The sequence below is a fragment of the Antedon bifida genome, chromosome 7, assembly GCF_963402885.1.
Source record: "Antedon bifida chromosome 7, ecAntBifi1.1, whole genome shotgun sequence".
Lineage (NCBI taxonomy): Eukaryota > Metazoa > Echinodermata > Crinoidea > Comatulida > Antedonidae > Antedon > Antedon bifida.
In genome coordinates this window covers 24,482,186-24,500,664 of record NC_136232.1, presented here as the reverse complement: position 1 = coordinate 24,500,664, position 18,479 = coordinate 24,482,186, and the positions used below count along the sequence as shown (strand labels likewise).

Below are 18,479 nucleotides of genomic sequence, written 5' to 3'. Positions count from 1 at the left end.
TGTTGTACTTCCTAAGACCCATCTGAACAACATATCAAAAATAGAGAAAAGGAAGAAAAAAAACTAAAAACAAAAAATGGCCGTTTTCTCTCTCAATTTTACCCAAGTATTAAAGCATCCGATTTTGGCAAGAAAATCACTTTTAAAAATCCAAGATGGTTAAAATATACTTCAAAATGGCTGCCATTTTTCTTAGCCTGTATAAAACACCAAATCAAGTCTTTCAAAATTGTCTGTCATAGGTCGTAGTCACGTATACATTTTGCTTTTAGAAGCAGTCCTCATGAAACATTCATTTTCAGTATTAATATTGTAAAGTTTTGAAAGTAAAAGTTGGTCCTATTGTCACCAATGGGAGTTTACGAATTAGCTGTCACATTTATAAATTCCAAAACAAAAATGAAATACTTAGATTCAACAAATATTATTTAATTTTAAACTAAAACTTGACTAGATTGACTTATCAAGTATTTAGAAGATACTGAAAGTTTTTCAGACAAAATATATTTATAAAAACCAAATTACCATAGATGGTTTAGATAAAACTCGCGTTATTCACCAAACTAGTTACCAATTAACAATAATTTACAACTATTAATGAATAAAGTAGTTTGAATCTATGAAACATCCACATATCAATAATGAAATTACTAATTAGGAATAGATGAATTTCTTTAAAATCGTGACAAAACTTAAAATAAATTGAATAAATTATATATACTAAAATCTTGACAATTATAAAACAACATTACCAAAATACATTGATGAATAATTTAAATGGGCATATAAATATACTGAAATCTTGAAAATTAAAATTAGCAAACTACATTTATGAATTTATTAAATATTCTACAATCTTGACATAAACAAATTCTTAAATCATTTTAGTACAAACAAAAATATGAATTGTACAAGAAAATGCTTTTAAATGATATTAGTAAAAAGTTTACAGGTACAGTGATAAAAATGTGATTAAAACAAGATCAAAGCAGAGAGTTCTTAATTGCAACTCTCTGATCAAAGATTGAATGCAATAAATAGCCAAATTACAATGTATTAAGTGGAATCTGTACAGGTGCCGGTTGACGCACTTTGCACTTAAACATATAAGCAATTGTGTAAAGATACGGATTGACTGAGGAGTTGATGGGTATGATGAATGTCGCTGCCCAAACATATATGTCATCAGGAATCGTCATCCAACCCGTCTCGGAACCAATTGCCATTACTATAATCGGGGCCCAGCAACAGAAATCAGTGAAAACTATTAAGCCTAGTTTTCTCGCCATTTTTAACTGTTCTTTCCTCCTCTGTCTTCTATTGACAGTGGCCCCCGATCTTTTCACTGACAAGAAAATTGTCAGATAACTAAGTACAATTACAAAAAAGCCGACGCCATTAAAGGCAACAAAAATAGCAACAGCATACTCCCAACCTGGCCACCGACTTCTGGTTAAAGGTAGTGCAAGGCACACACTTTCCTTTCCATAATAATTGTCACCAAAATACGATAAGTTTAATTCATTGGCTGTCACTGGAAGAAAACTCAGCACAATCCAGAATAGCCATCCGAAGCTGACAATGATTCGACATTTTGTACGATTGAGGCGTTTCGTACTAAATGGATTAACAATGTTAATAGCTCGATCCACACTCAGCAGCATCAGTGTAAACACTGAGCATTGCCCAGAGAGTGTAGAAATTGCCCCGGCAAAGCTGCAAAGAAAACTGCTCTTCCAATCCCTTGCAGCTCTGGCATACCGTCCACGATAGTGTACATCCGCACTCGCAATGATGATCAGGTAGACTGCCATCAGCAGGTCAGACACGGCGAGGTTGGTAATAAGTGTGGTTTGGACTTTAACATTGTTAATATCATTATCTTTTTTAAACTTTCGTGAAACGATAACAACAACATTCCCAATGACCGAAGATAACCCGATAATCATCATCAACACTCGGAGAAGTTCATTTTTTAGCAAGTCTTCACACGATGCAAATGCATCTGAAGGCTCGCAGACATCGATGGCGCCAACAAGGCAACAGAGACTAGAGTATTCCGAGTACCTAAAAGAATCAAATATAGCAACATAATAAGTGCTAAGTTATTATTTGTTGTATCTTAAAGGAATTTCATTAAATTTTGGGATGTTTTAAATAGTTCAAGACCAACATTTCAAAATTTTGAACTGCATGTTATCTGCATATCTTTTGCAATATTTTTAAGTTTGCCCTAAGTCTGTATTTATTGTCTTGTTTACGTTATCCAACCACTTGGTGTTTTAAGCTCAAATAGTATATGTATGAAATGCCATATGTGCCAAATATTTCTCTTTTTATGAATAATAAGTTGAAGTCGTGTATGTAGATCTATCAATACTTACAATTCTTTTAAGCTTGTAAATTGCTGAAAAGTTCTATCTCTGTAAACCTTTAACTTGTTGCCTCTTAACTTTCTAAAAATAACAAATTCAAACACTAAATTAAACATTGTTAAGAATGTACAAGAAGAGTTACCAGAGTTGCCAAAATTATTATTTCTGAGGTGGTTTTCTGTGTATCAACTTTTTTTTGTCTAGAACTCTGTATGTTTCACACTTTCTCTTCTTTCATTCATTACTAACTTAATATATCTATGTTGTATACAGAACATTTCTTATTATAATATAAATGAATAATAATATAATATAATATTGTACAGAACTAATAATATGTTTAGATTCGAGTGTTTAGTTATTGTAGTTTGGTATTTTTAAAGGTGGTTTTACTTGTTAGTAGATAGTATTAAGTAACTAACACTAAATTTCTTCAATTTTGAAAAAATAAATCAATTTCTGCAACATATAACCATGTAATAGAGTCGAGCAATTATCAAGTATTTGGATCTATGATTTCTGAAATTGAAGAGTAAGTTAATATATTTTAGTGGTAAATCACATGTGCATAAACATAATTACTGTTTATTAAAAATAGGCCAAAGTGATAAGGATGATTTAATTGAGGCAATCAAAGGTGGATGTTCTAGCTCTCTCTTGATCCTGATATAAATCAAATCAATTTAGGTTGTGGACACGCGAGAAGTTAAAAAAATACAAATTGCACAGTGTTAACTTACAAAATCGAAAGTGATGAAACAACAAAAGAAAATGCCTCAGGATCTATGGTAGTTATAGCGTTGTTATCTAAGTTCCTGTTAAAAGATAAATCAACGGACCCTTAATTATATAATTAGCTTAACCAATTAATATACTATAATGAGTAAGATTTACAGTAGGACAGCTCTACTCAGAAGACACTTTCCGCAAACGAGGGGCAATATATGTTATAACACTATGGCCAACCCCTAAGGGGACAATATTTTTTCCCATAACAAAAACAATAAAAACGTTGTTGGGTTTTGAATGTTTTGTGGTTTTTACTGTAATTTAAAATATAAAAGTATATGAACAAGAGAAAACACTTACAGTGTTGTTATTGCTGTCAAACCATTAAATGCATTAGCTGGCAATGTACTGATTTTATGACCATTCAAACGCCTTCAAAATAAAATATTTCAAGGTAAAGTAAAACTATTATATCATAGTTGTTTGATACAGTATGTTAAAAAACAACTTAAAAGAAAATAATTTATAGTAAGAAAAATCATATACAGTATCCAAGTTGTTTGATACAGTATTATGGTAATTATTTTCATTAAAAAAAAAATTGTGACAAAAGAGATCTTTGAATCAAAATTTCATAATATAAACAATAATATAATTCATATTGTTATTTGTAAATCTATTGTTGATTGGCACCTGTGTTACAGCAATGTTAGGGCAGTCCATGACATACAGTATCAACTGGAATAATTAGAATAGTAATAAAGTAATAAGTAATAAATAAAGTTTCTTTAGAAATTAGGAAGTTTGTAAAAGTATTGAAAAAATACTCACAGTTCTGTCAAGGATTCCAAACCAGAAAATGCATAGGCTTCCAATGTACTTATTTGGTTACCGTCCAACTGCCTTAAATGATAAATAATGCACAGTATGGTATTGCTAGTTTGGGCTTGAGCAGGTAATTAAGTTAGTTGCAAATTATCTAATTATTTAATATAAACACTGCATTTACCCCTTTTATTTTTATTTGTTTTCATGTTAAAGTTTTTATTAGTTATTCTTCCATTTACAGCTTTGTAAACCACTGTGCTAATTAGTTTTAAGCTTTACTTGCCCACCCTGTAAATATTTTCCTTTATGCTAGAGAATAGTAACCCTTTTATAGTACAAAAGTGTTATTTCAGGCAAGTCGACCAGTGGCTCCAAGTTCATCATCTCTCATTAAAATTCAATTACACATTATAAAATGAAAAACTACATGCATATCTGTTTATCGTACAATGTATTGATTTATAAAAAAATAAAAATTTCGAAAAAAATGGGTCATTTTTAAGTATCACAATAGTTATTAACTTTCACCAAAAATTAATCCAAAAAAAAATTATTTAACTGAAATACAGACGTTGTTTTGTTCAAAAAATAACTTTGACTTTCAGTCAAAGTTTTCGATCAAAACATATCTCATAATGCAACATGCTTGTTTGGCTACTCTGTATGCATAATCATAAAACTTCCTCTAGATCTGTGTGAGAACACCTCAACCGTGACGAGTTGTAAACAATCCTAATTAGCATTATGCATAATGCATACTCGTGGTTTGAAATCTTTGTTTAATTTTTTTTTCCAGACGAAATGTAATCAAATTAATTTACCTGTTAATTACGTAAACTTGTTTTTGGCTCGAATTTTCGACTTAAAGCTTTATTATTACTTTGATATCGCCAATTTAAATTTAGAATATTTTGACCTTCATTTTTTGTGTTTCAAGAGACAATACATCTTTAAGATATTATACTCACAGTTCTGTCAATGCTGTCAAACCATTAAATGCATTTGCTGGCAATTTCTTTAATTGGTTATTGTCCAACCTCCTACAATAAAGAATACACAGTGAAAAGAAATTAAAATATCCAAGAAATTGTGTTTGCTTTAAAGGCTAGGTGCGGGCCAAAAAATTCTATTGATCATACATTCCAACAATTATCGATCTATAGTTTCCCCTGGGTCTAGGACAACTACCCCCTAGACAACTACCACCCGGACAACTACCCTCCTAGGACAACTACCCTCTTAGGACAATCACCCTCCTAGGACAACTACCCTCTTAGGACAACTACCCCCTGGGACAACTACCCTCTAGGACAACCACCCCCTAGGACAACCACCCCCTAGGACAACTACCCTGTAGGACAATTACCCCCTAGGACAATTACCCCCTAGGAAAACTACGCTCTAGCTACCCACTAGGAACAACTACAGCTTTGGACAACTACGATTGGTAACCAAATTAACAAGCTGCTTCTTTTGGTGCCAATTGTATTGTAAAATCAAATTGTGTGTGAAGAGAGGACTATAACGAGGGCGTTGTACCACACTATATATTTACCAATATTATTTGACGTGAAATTATTAAAATATCGACGTATGTACCTAAGATTTGTAGCGTATTTTGTAAAAACTGTAGCGATATTTATTTTTTTTAAACTTCTAGAACAAACTATGAAAAACGATTTCCTCAGTTGGCGCAGTTAGGTATGTTTTCATAATAGGAAAACTATGAAATGTATGAACCTGTCAAAGGGGGAGAGAGAGATTTATTTTCAAATCGTTTAATGTAATCAATTGATTAATAGTGTAGGGTTTTTTTTAATCTAAAGTAAAATTAGGAGGTTCTTTGCTGTAGAATACGAATTGGAATAAAATAAAAATAAGTAGAAATGTTTAAGTCATAAACACATCATGGATATAATTATTCTTTAGGTTCTAAAAACGTTTATTGTCCTATTTTCTCAGGAGTGGAGAGAAAATGTAAAAAACAAATCAATTCTTCTATGAAGTGGTAACAGCCAAACCAATATTCCATTATTACTGGACTTGTAGTAGTAAACGTATAATGTATGTCATTAAACATCATGACATAAGCTCTTACGGTAAAACATTTGTTTTGAAAAAGAAAAGAGAGAACGAAATGCTCCAGTCCCACTATCTTACAACTACCCTCTAGTCCAAATGCTATGCCCTAGCACAACTACCCCTCTAGAACAACAACACGTCTCTCTGAACAACCACACCTACACCTTAGGTTATAATTACGATCTTGTAAAACTTCACTGAACTTCAAAACTAAATGAAAGACTGTTTGATTGACTGGTGCAGCTAGGTAAACTGTATGTTCCTAGATTTATATACGGCATCTCATGTCACACAAGAATAAAATAAGCCACCCCTTTATTTTTCAAGATTGGAATACGTTTTAATAATTTGATCGATTCTTGTTTAATGTAAATTAACTGCTGACGATACGCATATTAAAAAATTCAAAAGCTTTCTTTTAAGATCAATCTCTCTTCCTATGTTTTGAAGTTCAGTAAGTTTTACAAGATCGTAATTATAACCTAAGGTGTAGGTGTCTGATATAGGTGTGGTTGTTCAGAGGGTGTTGTTGTCCTAGGGCATAGCAGTTGGACTAGAGGGTAGTTGTCCTAGGAGGGTAGTTGTCCTAGAGGGTAGTTGTCCTAGGGGGTAGTTGTCCTAAGGGGTAGTTGTCCGGGTGGGAGTTGTCCTAAGGGGGTAGTTGTCCTAGAGGGTAGTTGTCCTAGAGGGTAATTGTCGGGATGGTAGTTGTCCTAGGGGGGTCATTTTCCGGGTGGTAGCTGTCCGGGTGGTAATTGTCCAGGGGGTAGTTGTCCGGATACGAGTTTGCCCTATGTTTCATATTTTTTAGGATTTTATTTGTGTTACAGGAGCTTGTTGAAAATAAGCACTTTCTTATCAGTGGGGGGATAGTTCAAATTACACAGTAAAATCTCTATTCTTTTGTACACAAATTTTGTAAATAGAGAGGCATTTTAAAAAGCTATGAAAAATAAACGGTGTGGTAAAAAATGTTATCAGATGACTAAATATAGGTAATATAACTTGAATATTACATTTCTGGTATTTTTATTCAACTTCAGATTTTTATTTTCATGCTATAGCAAAAATTATCCACCGTATATCCACCATCTTTTTCACCTTCTAGGGAGTCACCAGATATGTTATTACATTAGGTTAACTACCTAACAACTGAAAAAAGGTCTTTCTGGTTTTATGGAAGAATTTTGCCAAATTTTGTATTTGACCATATTATGGGAAATTCATGTTTTGTCGTCTTGATTTCTGTTACAAATATTTGATTTATTTACAATTAACTAAATATTATATTTAAAATTCAAGCCTGTACCTGAGCTTTAAAATTTTCCTATGACTTTATTCAGCTATGGTCCATAATACAGTTGAAACTTCCTGTGGACACCACTTGTAATTGGACACCTCATAACGGATACTCACATAAAAGTCTGTGTGTCCTTTTTATTCAATATAGTGCATTGGTACGTACCATTAGGGAAGAATGAAATTACTTTCCCTGGTACCATCTCAAATCATCTCAAACATTTCCATAAGAGGACAGGAAAACGTTTGTATAAATACAATTTTTAAAATACAGAAATCTATGTTACTTTAAAATAGTCTTTATATCGGGGAATTAGATGCTATACATTATTTGTTACAGCACTAGATTAAATTTACTTATAACATAAATTAAAATGTTATGAAGCAATTCAATCATAATTATTAAGTATATAGCATGAAAAAATACTCACAGCAATGTCAATGCAGTTAAACCAAAAAATGCATTTGCTGGCAATGTACTTATATTGAAATCTCTCAACCACCTTCAAGGAAAAACAATGTAGTAAACCAAGTAGCAGACAATTAAATACATTTCATGTTTTGCGATATGTATTACATAATTGTTATTATATCATATACCATTTTGTGCCATATTTTTCTGTTGGTTTTAGTTTGGAAAAAAAAGTTTCTAAAATTTAGTTTTATTTGAAAATTTTAAAAATTTTGTAGAAATTCCTACCCAAAAAATACTCACAGTTCTGGCAGTGATGTCAACCCATTAAATGCATTGGCTTCTAGTGTACGTATTTGATTAGATTCCACCAGGTTAGGCCTAAAAAAAGGAAAGTTCAGTAAATTCAAAACTATTTGTACTACTAGGCCTACTATAAACTATATTTTTTCAACTATAATTTAAAACCATTAGTTACCATTAAAGATTAGATCTAAGAATTCTAATTCTCCGACTGGGCAATTATCACAAAATTGAATTAAATATTGTGTTTTTTCTGGTTGTGAAATGTTACTTTTCTTTGTTTACCACGGGATTACACTGTAGTGATATAGGTGGACAACATTATACATCAAAATTCAGTTATTTTTGTAAACCCACATACCCCCCCCCCCCCCCCCCCCACTTTTTTTTATCCTGATTCCACTGCTGCAGTGTAGCCTGCAACTCAATAAATGAAACAGGTACTGAAATGGTACTGAATGATGCTTCATTTTATGAAAACCACATAAAATAAAATAATCATAACAAATGAATTAAAAAAGTAGAAATAAACGAAGCAATTTCAATAAATATGTAAATAATGTTTAGGTAAGTTTTGATTTTTAAAGAATAGGTTTATGCAGCAAGACAAGAAATATGATATGTTTATCAATTAACTTTAATTTGATAGCCTTGTTTTGTTAACCTTCATTTATTCATTCATATTCAATATCATAAGTACAAAAATAGAAATTTTGTTCTCATAGCCCACTGTTTAAGCTAAATTATGTTACAAAATAAAATATAACAGTTTATTATATCTCAACCGTATGTTGTAACAGTAAATAAAAATATAATTATATTTTATTTGTATTAAATTCAGTCGCCGTATATTATGTACAAATCTTTATTATTGCAGTTAAACCACCCACATCATCACCCTTCCCTCACTGGCATGAGTAGCATTTTAAAGCCAGTAGAGGATAGGGCTACGGTGCATCACATGCCCTAAACGCAGAACAACTTTGGTGGGTAGGGTAGGAACCAACTTAAGTATGAATTAGCTCTAAGAAACAATTGAAAACAATTAGGCCTACTAATTAAGTTGAGTTAGTTAATTTAATATTTATTGACGATTAAATCGAATTTATGATTTGCCCCGAATAGAGGTGGTTTTCACAAATTGTTTTACATTATATAAACATATACACGTCGTAGTGATGTATCGTTACACGTACTGTACTATTTCAATCGACTAGGACGGGGATAGTTTCAGCAAAGTATTACATCGCAATGTTTTACTGTGTTTAGTGGTATATTATTTGTAAAACATGAAAACAATTAATATTTTGTTACTAAATGGATAAAGAATATATTTAAAAAATTGTTCCTCTTTGCACCCATCCTCTTCCCCATCCCTCAACCCTAATGTTACATACAAAACACAAATTAAGTTTGTTTAAAATTGACTTAAACAATTGGTCTCATTTTGTGACAAGTTTCTCTTTCCGAAGTAATTCCCAGGGTGCTAATTTTAGTTGAGTACATAAATCACCGTGTCTATTTATTCGTTCCTGTAAACGACATGTATTATTGTCCTGCGGTACGTACATTTAAAATCGCCAGTTTTTTAACGCTGAAAGTGGAGCGTACCATCTAGTGATAATAATTAAATGGCAAAGATTATACATGTGTGTTATCAAAATTGCATGGCATTTTTGCATTCTTTTTTGCAGTACATATATTGAACTAATGAATTATTAATCAAAAGAAATTCATAAGAGTAACTATGAAAAAAATACCTGTAATCATTGAATTGCCCGATGTGCAATATCCTTCAAAGTAAGAAAAAATACAAAGTAATTGTTAATATTAAAAATATTATTTATATTTTTGATAACTCAAACAAAATCTCTACATACATAAACAAATACTAAATGTATTAAATCTCACTTAAATTATATTTTATTTTGATTTATTATATTATTATACGAAAAATTTAAAAAAGTCATGGTAAATTCATTAAAAACCAGTTTTTTTTTTTTTGGGGTGGGGGGGGGGGGCGTGAGTTTAAACTTATAATCACATAATAATAATAATGAAATTATATATTAAATATTTTGTTATAGTTGTTCTACAACGTAAAATACAATTTTTAATTTAACTTTTTAATTAAAACTAAAATTGTAGTACAGTAAATACATTATACTGCATGTAATCCATCTATTGTATACTTTAGTATGTCAAAATATAATATGTTAAAATAAAAATTTGGTAAATAACGTTAATAACTTATTATCTTAAAAAAAAATTCTACAACAAATTCAAATTGTTTGTTAGCAACCATATAATAAATGTATTATCTAATATGTTATTCAGTTTCAATATATATTTTACAAAAATAAATAGTTCAGTCAAGGTGTATACATTTTAAAAATGTTGATGTTAAAATTATTTGAAATAATTTGATAAATTTAAAAATGTTGATTCTAAAATTCTTTTTACTGAAAATAATCACATTTTTGGTCAAAGTGAATTTAAATATTTATGTGACTTTTGTGAATTTTTTTTTTAAATATGCGGACAATGTATCTTTAAGACTAGATTACGATTTAAAATGTTATACTGAGAGTAACAAGCATTCCTGCTTGAAACTACAGTAGTTAATATACAGTAGAGGAAATGATGAAAGAAAAGTCTATCTGGAGCTGACTACACCATAGACCAAAAATAAAATAATTTATAGTAATTAAAATCATATAATTTGTTTGATTCAGTATTAGGATAAAATTTCATTCTTTTTTATTGAAAAAAAATATCTTTGAATCAATTAATCAATTATAATTAATGTTGTTCATTCGAATGTTTACTCAATGTTTGTTTGGGCAGTCTATATGACATTCAGTATTCATTCATTCATTCAATCTTTTATTTCGGAATCTCTGGTCCATAGAAAGTAAAAAGTACATATAAATGAAATAAAATAAACAAGACTAATTACTACTACTCATCTCAGGATGACATTCCATCTTCGACTTAACTAAGACATTGCTTATAATCGTTGAGACTAAAACATTTTCGCATGCATTTAGTCTACCCATCAGGCCATATATTGATTTTCTTAACAATTCATAGAAAGAAGGAATTCTACATTCCGTAAACATAAGGCTGGGACTGCAATGTCGAGGCCTTTGCAACAACATTCTTAACCTATTATTGTAGCATACCTGGAGAGATCGCAAGGTACCCTGATTAGTTGCACCATTATGTAGCACAATACATTTTACACAATATGTTATAAATAAACGACAGAACACATGCTAAATTTTCTGACCAATGAGTTGGCTCGGATACACAAAGATCTGTATTGCCGCTTTATATCGAAATTATCATATAAATCCAAGGAGATAACATGACCAAGATATGTGGTTGAGTCAACATATTCTAAGCTTTTGCCATTAATGGTAATAATAGGTTTCAATTGAATCCTCCGTGACTTAGGACTGATTATCATACATCATATTAACTGGAATAATTATAATAACCACAATTAGGGAGTATTGAAAAGAAACTCCAAATGATTCCAAACTGGCAAATGCATAGGCTTCCAATGTATGTATTTAGTTACCTTCCAACCGCCTTAAATAATAAATAATGCACAGTATAATAGTCCAGGTAAGTTAATTGCAAATTATCTATTGAGTTCTACATCTGATAAAATTTTGGGGTTTTCCCCCATTCCCAGTCCGGAGTTTCCAAATACCCATTTTTTCAACCCTAGCAAACTATAACCTTCCGAATGGTAACTGTTTCCTAATGCTTGCTTGTTTCCTAATGCTTGCTTGTTTTGTGCTGCTTCTAAAGGAGCGGCACAAAAAAAGCCCATCTCAAAATTTAGCATATCTCAAATAGAAGCCCACCCAAGAATCCTAAAAAAAGAGGCAGCAATTGCCTTCGTTTCAAGGCCTTCTTTTCAGCACATCCAAACACAAACACACATCTCATAGGCACAGACAATTTGTGACAATAAGGGGTTTTTTCATGTATTTATAATCCTGTAACCGGTTACCTAAATACTTGATGACAGTGAATATAATTTGATAGAAATACTGAAAATGATATTAAGGCAAACTGGACCCCCCGAAAGGCCTCCCTAAGGGGACATTAAAACCCATTGTTGGGAGTTTTAAATGTAATAAAATAGTAATTATTAAATGAAGTTAAAACAATTACTCCATAGGATCATTACCTTAAATTTTGCATACTGTTAGAAAATTGCATGTAATACATTATTTTATTCTGGTACAAGAATTAAATTTACATTTAACTATAATATAATAAGGAATTCATAATTACAAATTAAGTTTACTACATAACTTTAAAATAAAATTTAATGACAAAAAAGATCAACTTGTTTACTTGTTTACTTGTTTCCCGTACACTTTCGTCTACGGGATCGAGGCGAAGCACTCAGTGCTTAAAAGCCCCTCTTAGCAATAAAATCATATTCAATATAGGGTGAAAACTTCAGCGGGTGGTTAGACCATGCGACGTTAAGTTTTGCTTTGAACGAGTTCACCGTAGCACATGAAACTACATCCGTAGGCAGAGCATTCCATAAGAGAATAACTCTCCTGGAGAAGGTGTCCCTCCTAATATTAAGACGAGAGCTTTTAAACTTGAGTTTATATGTGTGTCCACGGGTCCGAGATTCTAGATCAAATTCAAAAAATGTGTTGATCGAGATACGATCGAAACCCTTAACAATCCTAAAAACTTGGATAATATCCGCTCTCTGCCTTCGATATCTCATAGTAGGAAGACCAAGAATTCTCAAACGTTGTTCATAAGGGATATTTCGGTACCTAGGAATCAATCTTGTTGCTCTTTGCTGGACCTTCTCTATTTCATCCTGATCTCGTTTTCTAATAGGATTATAAACAGTGTTACAATATTCAAGCGTTGGCCTGACAATAGACTTATACAGCTTCAAAAATCCATCTTTATTCAAGAATTTAAAAGATCTATAAATCATTCCTAGTTTCTTATTAGCCCTTTTACAGATATCCGCTACATGCAAATTAAAGATTAAACTAGGATCAAAGGTAACACCCAGATCTTTCTCCTGCTTTACCTCATGTAGTAAATTACCAGCCATTGAATACAAGAACTTAAGATTATCACGACCATAATGAAATACCTTACACTTAGTGTCATTAAATGGCAATTGCCAAACATTAGACCAATGGGAAGCACTATCAATGTCTCTCTGAAATAAATCCGCATCATCAATGTTATTGACCACTCTATACAACTTAGTGTCGTCTGCAAATAAACGTATACTAGATTCGACAACATCAGGTAAATCGTTAATGAAGATTGAAAATAAGATTGGGCCCACAACGCTACCCTGTGGAATTCCACTTAATACTGGAGCCTGTGATGATAATTGACCATTGACACTAACTCGTTGCGTTCTATTTGACAAATAATTAGAGAACCAACCTAGTAGATTTCCCGTAATACCAAAATAGTCAGGCAGCATTTGTATTTTACTTCATATATTTAGCCAAGTTTGATTTTTCACTTTTAAGTAATCAAGGACATCACAACGAACAACTTCCAACTTGTTGTCCAAATTCTAAACGCGTTTTTCATTCGCTGGGGGCGCTTTTTCAAAATGGCCGCTTATGTTATCAAGTACTTATATCTCGGCAACCAATAATCGTAGAGACTTGGTTTTAATCTTTAAATGTTCGTAAGGTAGATATTTCTATTTACTCTAATGGAACATTTTGACCAGAAATGACTGGAAATGCCATTTCTGACCATTTGACCTTTGACCTTCTATCATCATATCTCGGTAACTAATGGTCACACAGACTTGAAATTTGTTTCAAATTGTTTGCAGTATGCCTTTTTATATTTACTGTAATTAAATGTTTTGTTTTAAAGCAAACAGAAATGCCATATCTGACCTCTTGCCCTAATGCATGTAATATCCACAACTGAGAGACTATAGATTTGTCTAGTATTGTTTATAACTTGTACCGGTACTTGTGGTTTTGTTGATGATATCCCTTGTTCCAAAATCAATATTTCAAATCACCAATGGAACTGTTATAATGAATAAATACATACCATAAATATTGATAATAGTCAGATTACCCTCTCCAGTAAATAAAGTTCAGCTCTACATTCGTGTCCTTTGTATTCTCACATCCATCACCACACTCACATGCATCAGTACAGAGCAAGTTGTTTTTCTTACAACTGCAGCGATTTGTTGAGCATGAACCATTGCAGGTACATCGACGAATTTCTAGAAGAGCTTCTGGTGCTGGTGGATTGTTGCAAAATACCGGCTTCAAGTGACCATCTTCTCGTTGCCAGGAGTAGTCAGTTGCTGGTGGAATAGATAGAGTTGGCTTGCATGATGAATTCCATACAATAGACATGTAGTATGCTCTTTCCACGTGTGGTCTAAGAGTTCCCATGGTTGGAGGTAATTGTTGTCCTTCCTTGCCTTTCTGTGCAAATAACATCCATCTCAAGTCTGTGACATAAATCTGCCTTGATCTTAGAAGTACTGATAATATGCAAACATATCTTTCCATTTGCCTGAAAATCCAATTTGGTATTTCAGAGGTCAGTCCATATACAGCAAATGCATCTAGTATTTCATCGTCACATTTCATAAGTGCTTTGAAATGGGCGGACACTCCTTTTCCAGCAAATGTACCTGTGTTATCTGTACCTTTAAATGCGTACCATCCAATCAGTGCTGCTGATATTTGTCGGTAATAGCATTCCCATATAGGTATTTTTTCCCCTCTTTTCCTACAAAATGTGGTCATTGGAGGAAGTAGAGGATAGCTTCCTGTTAAAAGGATAAAGACACCAGTATCTACAGAAAATATGTCAACATTGGCACTTGGGTCTTTGTTCATACAATCAAAGGCATTCAATAAGACCAGTTGGTCCCCTTCTTCCAATGTGTGTTGTCCATGTGTCATCTCTGGCATCATGATAATTTCTGAGAGATTGCAGTTTGCCATCATGGACGTGTGATGTGTTACTAGGACCTTCTTCGTGTTGTTCTTGAAGTGATTAAGTATCTTCTCTGACAGGTATTTTGTAAGTTTAGCTTTGGTCTCTATGTGCGATAAAAATGTCTTAATGTTCTTAATCTCAGTGTTGTCATTGACATGGTAGTGAATGGTAGTTGTTTTCTGTGTTCTCTTATCTCGTGTAGATTCTTTTAAAGATCCTGATAGATATTGATCAAATAAAAGACGAACTTCATCATATGGTTTGCTCATACCAACAATCAGGTTAACAAATTCAGATGCAAAGTCAGAAGCATTGAACTTATCGGACACCTTCTTTACCATATTGACGACACACATTCCATCAATAATTAGGATTGATGCTGCTTTTGTATCATCTTTCTGTACAGGCCTGCTGACATTATCTGGTAGAGGGAGTTCTGTTATTGACTGCAATACCTTGGATTTTCCAGAAAGCATTATCATTCTTCCATCTGGATGGAAATTTGATGGTGGAGTGCTATTGAACTCATAGTTGCCTATGACATCCTTTAGAGCAAACTCTGGCCTGCTCTTCGCCACAACTAACAATCTAGACAGCAGCTTTCTCTCTTGCTAGTTGACCTTTAATTTTGGTTTTCACCACTGCTCCTACATCCTTGAAATACGAGAAGTTGTTTTTCTTTTGAGGGTCCCAAAATTTTCATGAAATTTATCCAATGCTTCTTTTCCTAATTGGTCTCGCTTTTCATTCGTTTGACTGAAATCATCGGATGTTACCACAAAACACTTACCATTTAAACTCATGAAATCTAATCTGCTTGAACTTTCAGCCAATTACAGGCTAGGATTATGTATGGAGATAATGAGTGGCTTTTATTTATTTTAAAACTTTAATTTCCAAGCTTAAGTGAATGTTTTAAAGCATCAATAATTGAAAAATCAATAATGTGTTACAAATATGGATGTTCTGAGAAATCTGTCGAAAAATGTTATCTATAACCAACATGTTGTGGATATCACACAGGTTATGGTCAAAGGTCAGATATGGTTTTTCCGGCCATTTTGAAACAAACCTTTGCATTAAAGCAAATAGAAACATGTATTTTCTGAACAATTTGGGATAAATATCAACTCTTTCTGACCAATAGTTATTGAGATATGATAAGATCAGGTCAAAGGTCAAATGGTCAGAAATAGTATTTCCGGTAATTTTAGGGCAAAATGTTCCATTATAGTGAATAGAATTATGTACCTTACGAACATTTTAAGACTAAAACCAAGTCTCTACGATTAGTGGTTGCCGAGATATAAGTACTTGATAGCATAGGCGGCCATTTTGAAAAAGCGCCCCCAGCGAATGAAAAACGCGTTTAGAATTTGGACAACAAGTTGGAAGTTGTTTCTTGTGATGTCCTTGATCACTTAAAAGTGAAAAATCAAACTTGGCTAAATATATGAAGTAAAGTTAATATAGTGACAAATGCTGCCTGACTAAAACCTTTCAATTTGACTAGAAGCCTTTGGTGTGGCACACTATCAAAAGCCTTTTTATAGTCTAAATAGACACAATCAAAGCTATCATGGTTATCCAGGTTAGTAGTCCAACTCTCCAGGACATCAAGTAGTTGTAATGCACATGATCTACCTTGTCTGAATCCAAATTGTTCGTTGCACAAAAGACCATTACTCTCAAGATACATTACAAGTTTATCCCTAATAATTCTTTCCATCATTTTCCCTATGACCGACGTTAAACTAACCGGTCTATAGTTAGCCGGGTCCTCCTTTTTGCCTTTTTTGAATATAGGTATTACAATTGCCTCCTTCCACGATAGAGGGACCTTCTGATCATTGAATAATCTAGTGAATATTAGACTGAGAGGGTAAGCAATTTGATCCTTTAATTCAATCAAAACCCGTGGGTGAAATCCATCAGGGCCAGCTGACTTATCTATAACTAAGTTAGACAACAGCTTGTGAATATCTTCTACACTAAACTCAATATCTGACAAAGAAGCCTCAATCTTTTTATCCAGATTTGGAACATTCGATAAGTTCTCCTTACAAAAGACACTGCTAAAAAAAGAATTAAAAGACTCGGCTTTCTCTTGGTCATCTACAACAAGTTTACCCTCAAAATTTCTAAGAGTTGGAATACCAGATCTGGTTTTTAACTGAGAATTTACATAGCGCCAGAAAGACTTTTCATTGACTTTAACCTCATTTGCAATCTTATTTTCAAGGATGCTTTTAGAACTCTTAATCAAGTTGACAGTATCATTCCTTACTCTAATAAACGTGTTCCATTTGACACTAGCACTTTCATGCCCTTTACGCTTTGCTTTGATATACTGTTTCCAGCATTTATTCTTCTGTTTAATAGACTTATCAACCTCCTTAGTAAACCACAAAGGTCTCTTAAAATTTCCAGACAAGTGTTTCTTACACTTTGGAACAAACTGTTCCATACCTCTAGATAAAATCTCATCAAAAGAACCGTGCGAGTGTAACCCGTCCTTATCCAATAACTCAGTGTCCCAATCGACACTATCAAGAAAACCACGAAACTTATCATAATCAGCATGGAAATAATTTCTGACCTCTACCACCTCATCTTTGATTAAGTTAACAGGAATTTTAAATCGAAGTACCATATGATCACTCTTACCTAAGGGTGGAGCTTGAAGGACCTCACTAATAGAATCCTCATTTGATGTAAATACCAGGTCCAGAACATTGGGCTGTTCTCCTATTCTATAACGGGTTGGGTCTCGTACATGCTGAGCTAAAAATAAGTCATTAATGGTGTCGAAAAAATTATGACTATTTTTACCATCTTCACCAGTCACATATCCTAGCTCCCAATTAATACTCCTATAATTAAAATCTCCAACTATAATAAAATCGGAACAAGAAAAGGATGCCACTTTTCTAAACAGAGAACACAAGGCAGAATTATTGACATTAGATCCGGAGTCACTTCTATACACACATCCAATTAAAAAGGTGCGATCTTTGACTCTAATCTCAACAAACATGGATTCCTCAAACAAAATATCTTTAAACAAAACAGGAGTGGCAGACATCCCATTTCGAACATAAATAACAACTCCTCTACCAGATGAAAGCTTTTCATTTGGCAAAAACATCTGATATCCAGGGATATGAAACTCTTCTATAGACAATTCAAAAAAGTACTTCTTTGGTAGAATCTCAGTCAAAGCAATGATATCAGCTTTCTCTGAAGATAAACGCAACAAAAGCTCATTCTTCTTATTTAGAAGGGAATCACAATTTGTATAAAACACATTAAAAAAATCATTAACATCTTCTGACTGCGTGGAACTTACATTGTTAGGCAGTGTTCTCTTCCGATTGGGTAGTGCTTTGGGAACGAAACCGAGTTATTTTCCCCCTTCTAATTACCAAGTCTTTTTCCCC

The 18,479-nt window shown here is 32.8% G+C and overlaps 2 protein-coding genes across 2 annotated transcripts in view; both read right to left on the bottom strand.

Annotated features, from left to right (window-relative positions):
• The window catches only part of LOC144848741 (bridge-like lipid transfer protein family member 3B), a 109,311-nt gene that overhangs the window by 10,691 nt on the left and 80,141 nt on the right, over positions 1 to 18,479 (bottom strand). The gene's annotated exons all lie outside the window — the stretch shown is intronic.
• LOC144848793 (G-protein coupled receptor GRL101-like) lies at positions 477 to 9,815 on the bottom strand. Its single transcript, XM_078705725.1, has 9 exons — positions 9,789 to 9,815; positions 8,029 to 8,106; positions 7,745 to 7,816; positions 4,901 to 4,972; positions 3,936 to 4,007; positions 3,465 to 3,536; positions 3,116 to 3,190; positions 2,385 to 2,456; positions 477 to 2,067 (listed from the first exon to the last, which is right to left on the bottom strand). The coding sequence occupies exon 9, from the start codon at positions 1,950 to 1,952 to the stop codon at positions 1,047 to 1,049; it is 906 nt and encodes a 301-aa protein (XP_078561851.1). The 5' UTR covers positions 1,953 to 2,067; positions 2,385 to 2,456; positions 3,116 to 3,190; positions 3,465 to 3,536; positions 3,936 to 4,007; positions 4,901 to 4,972; positions 7,745 to 7,816; positions 8,029 to 8,106; positions 9,789 to 9,815; the 3' UTR covers positions 477 to 1,046.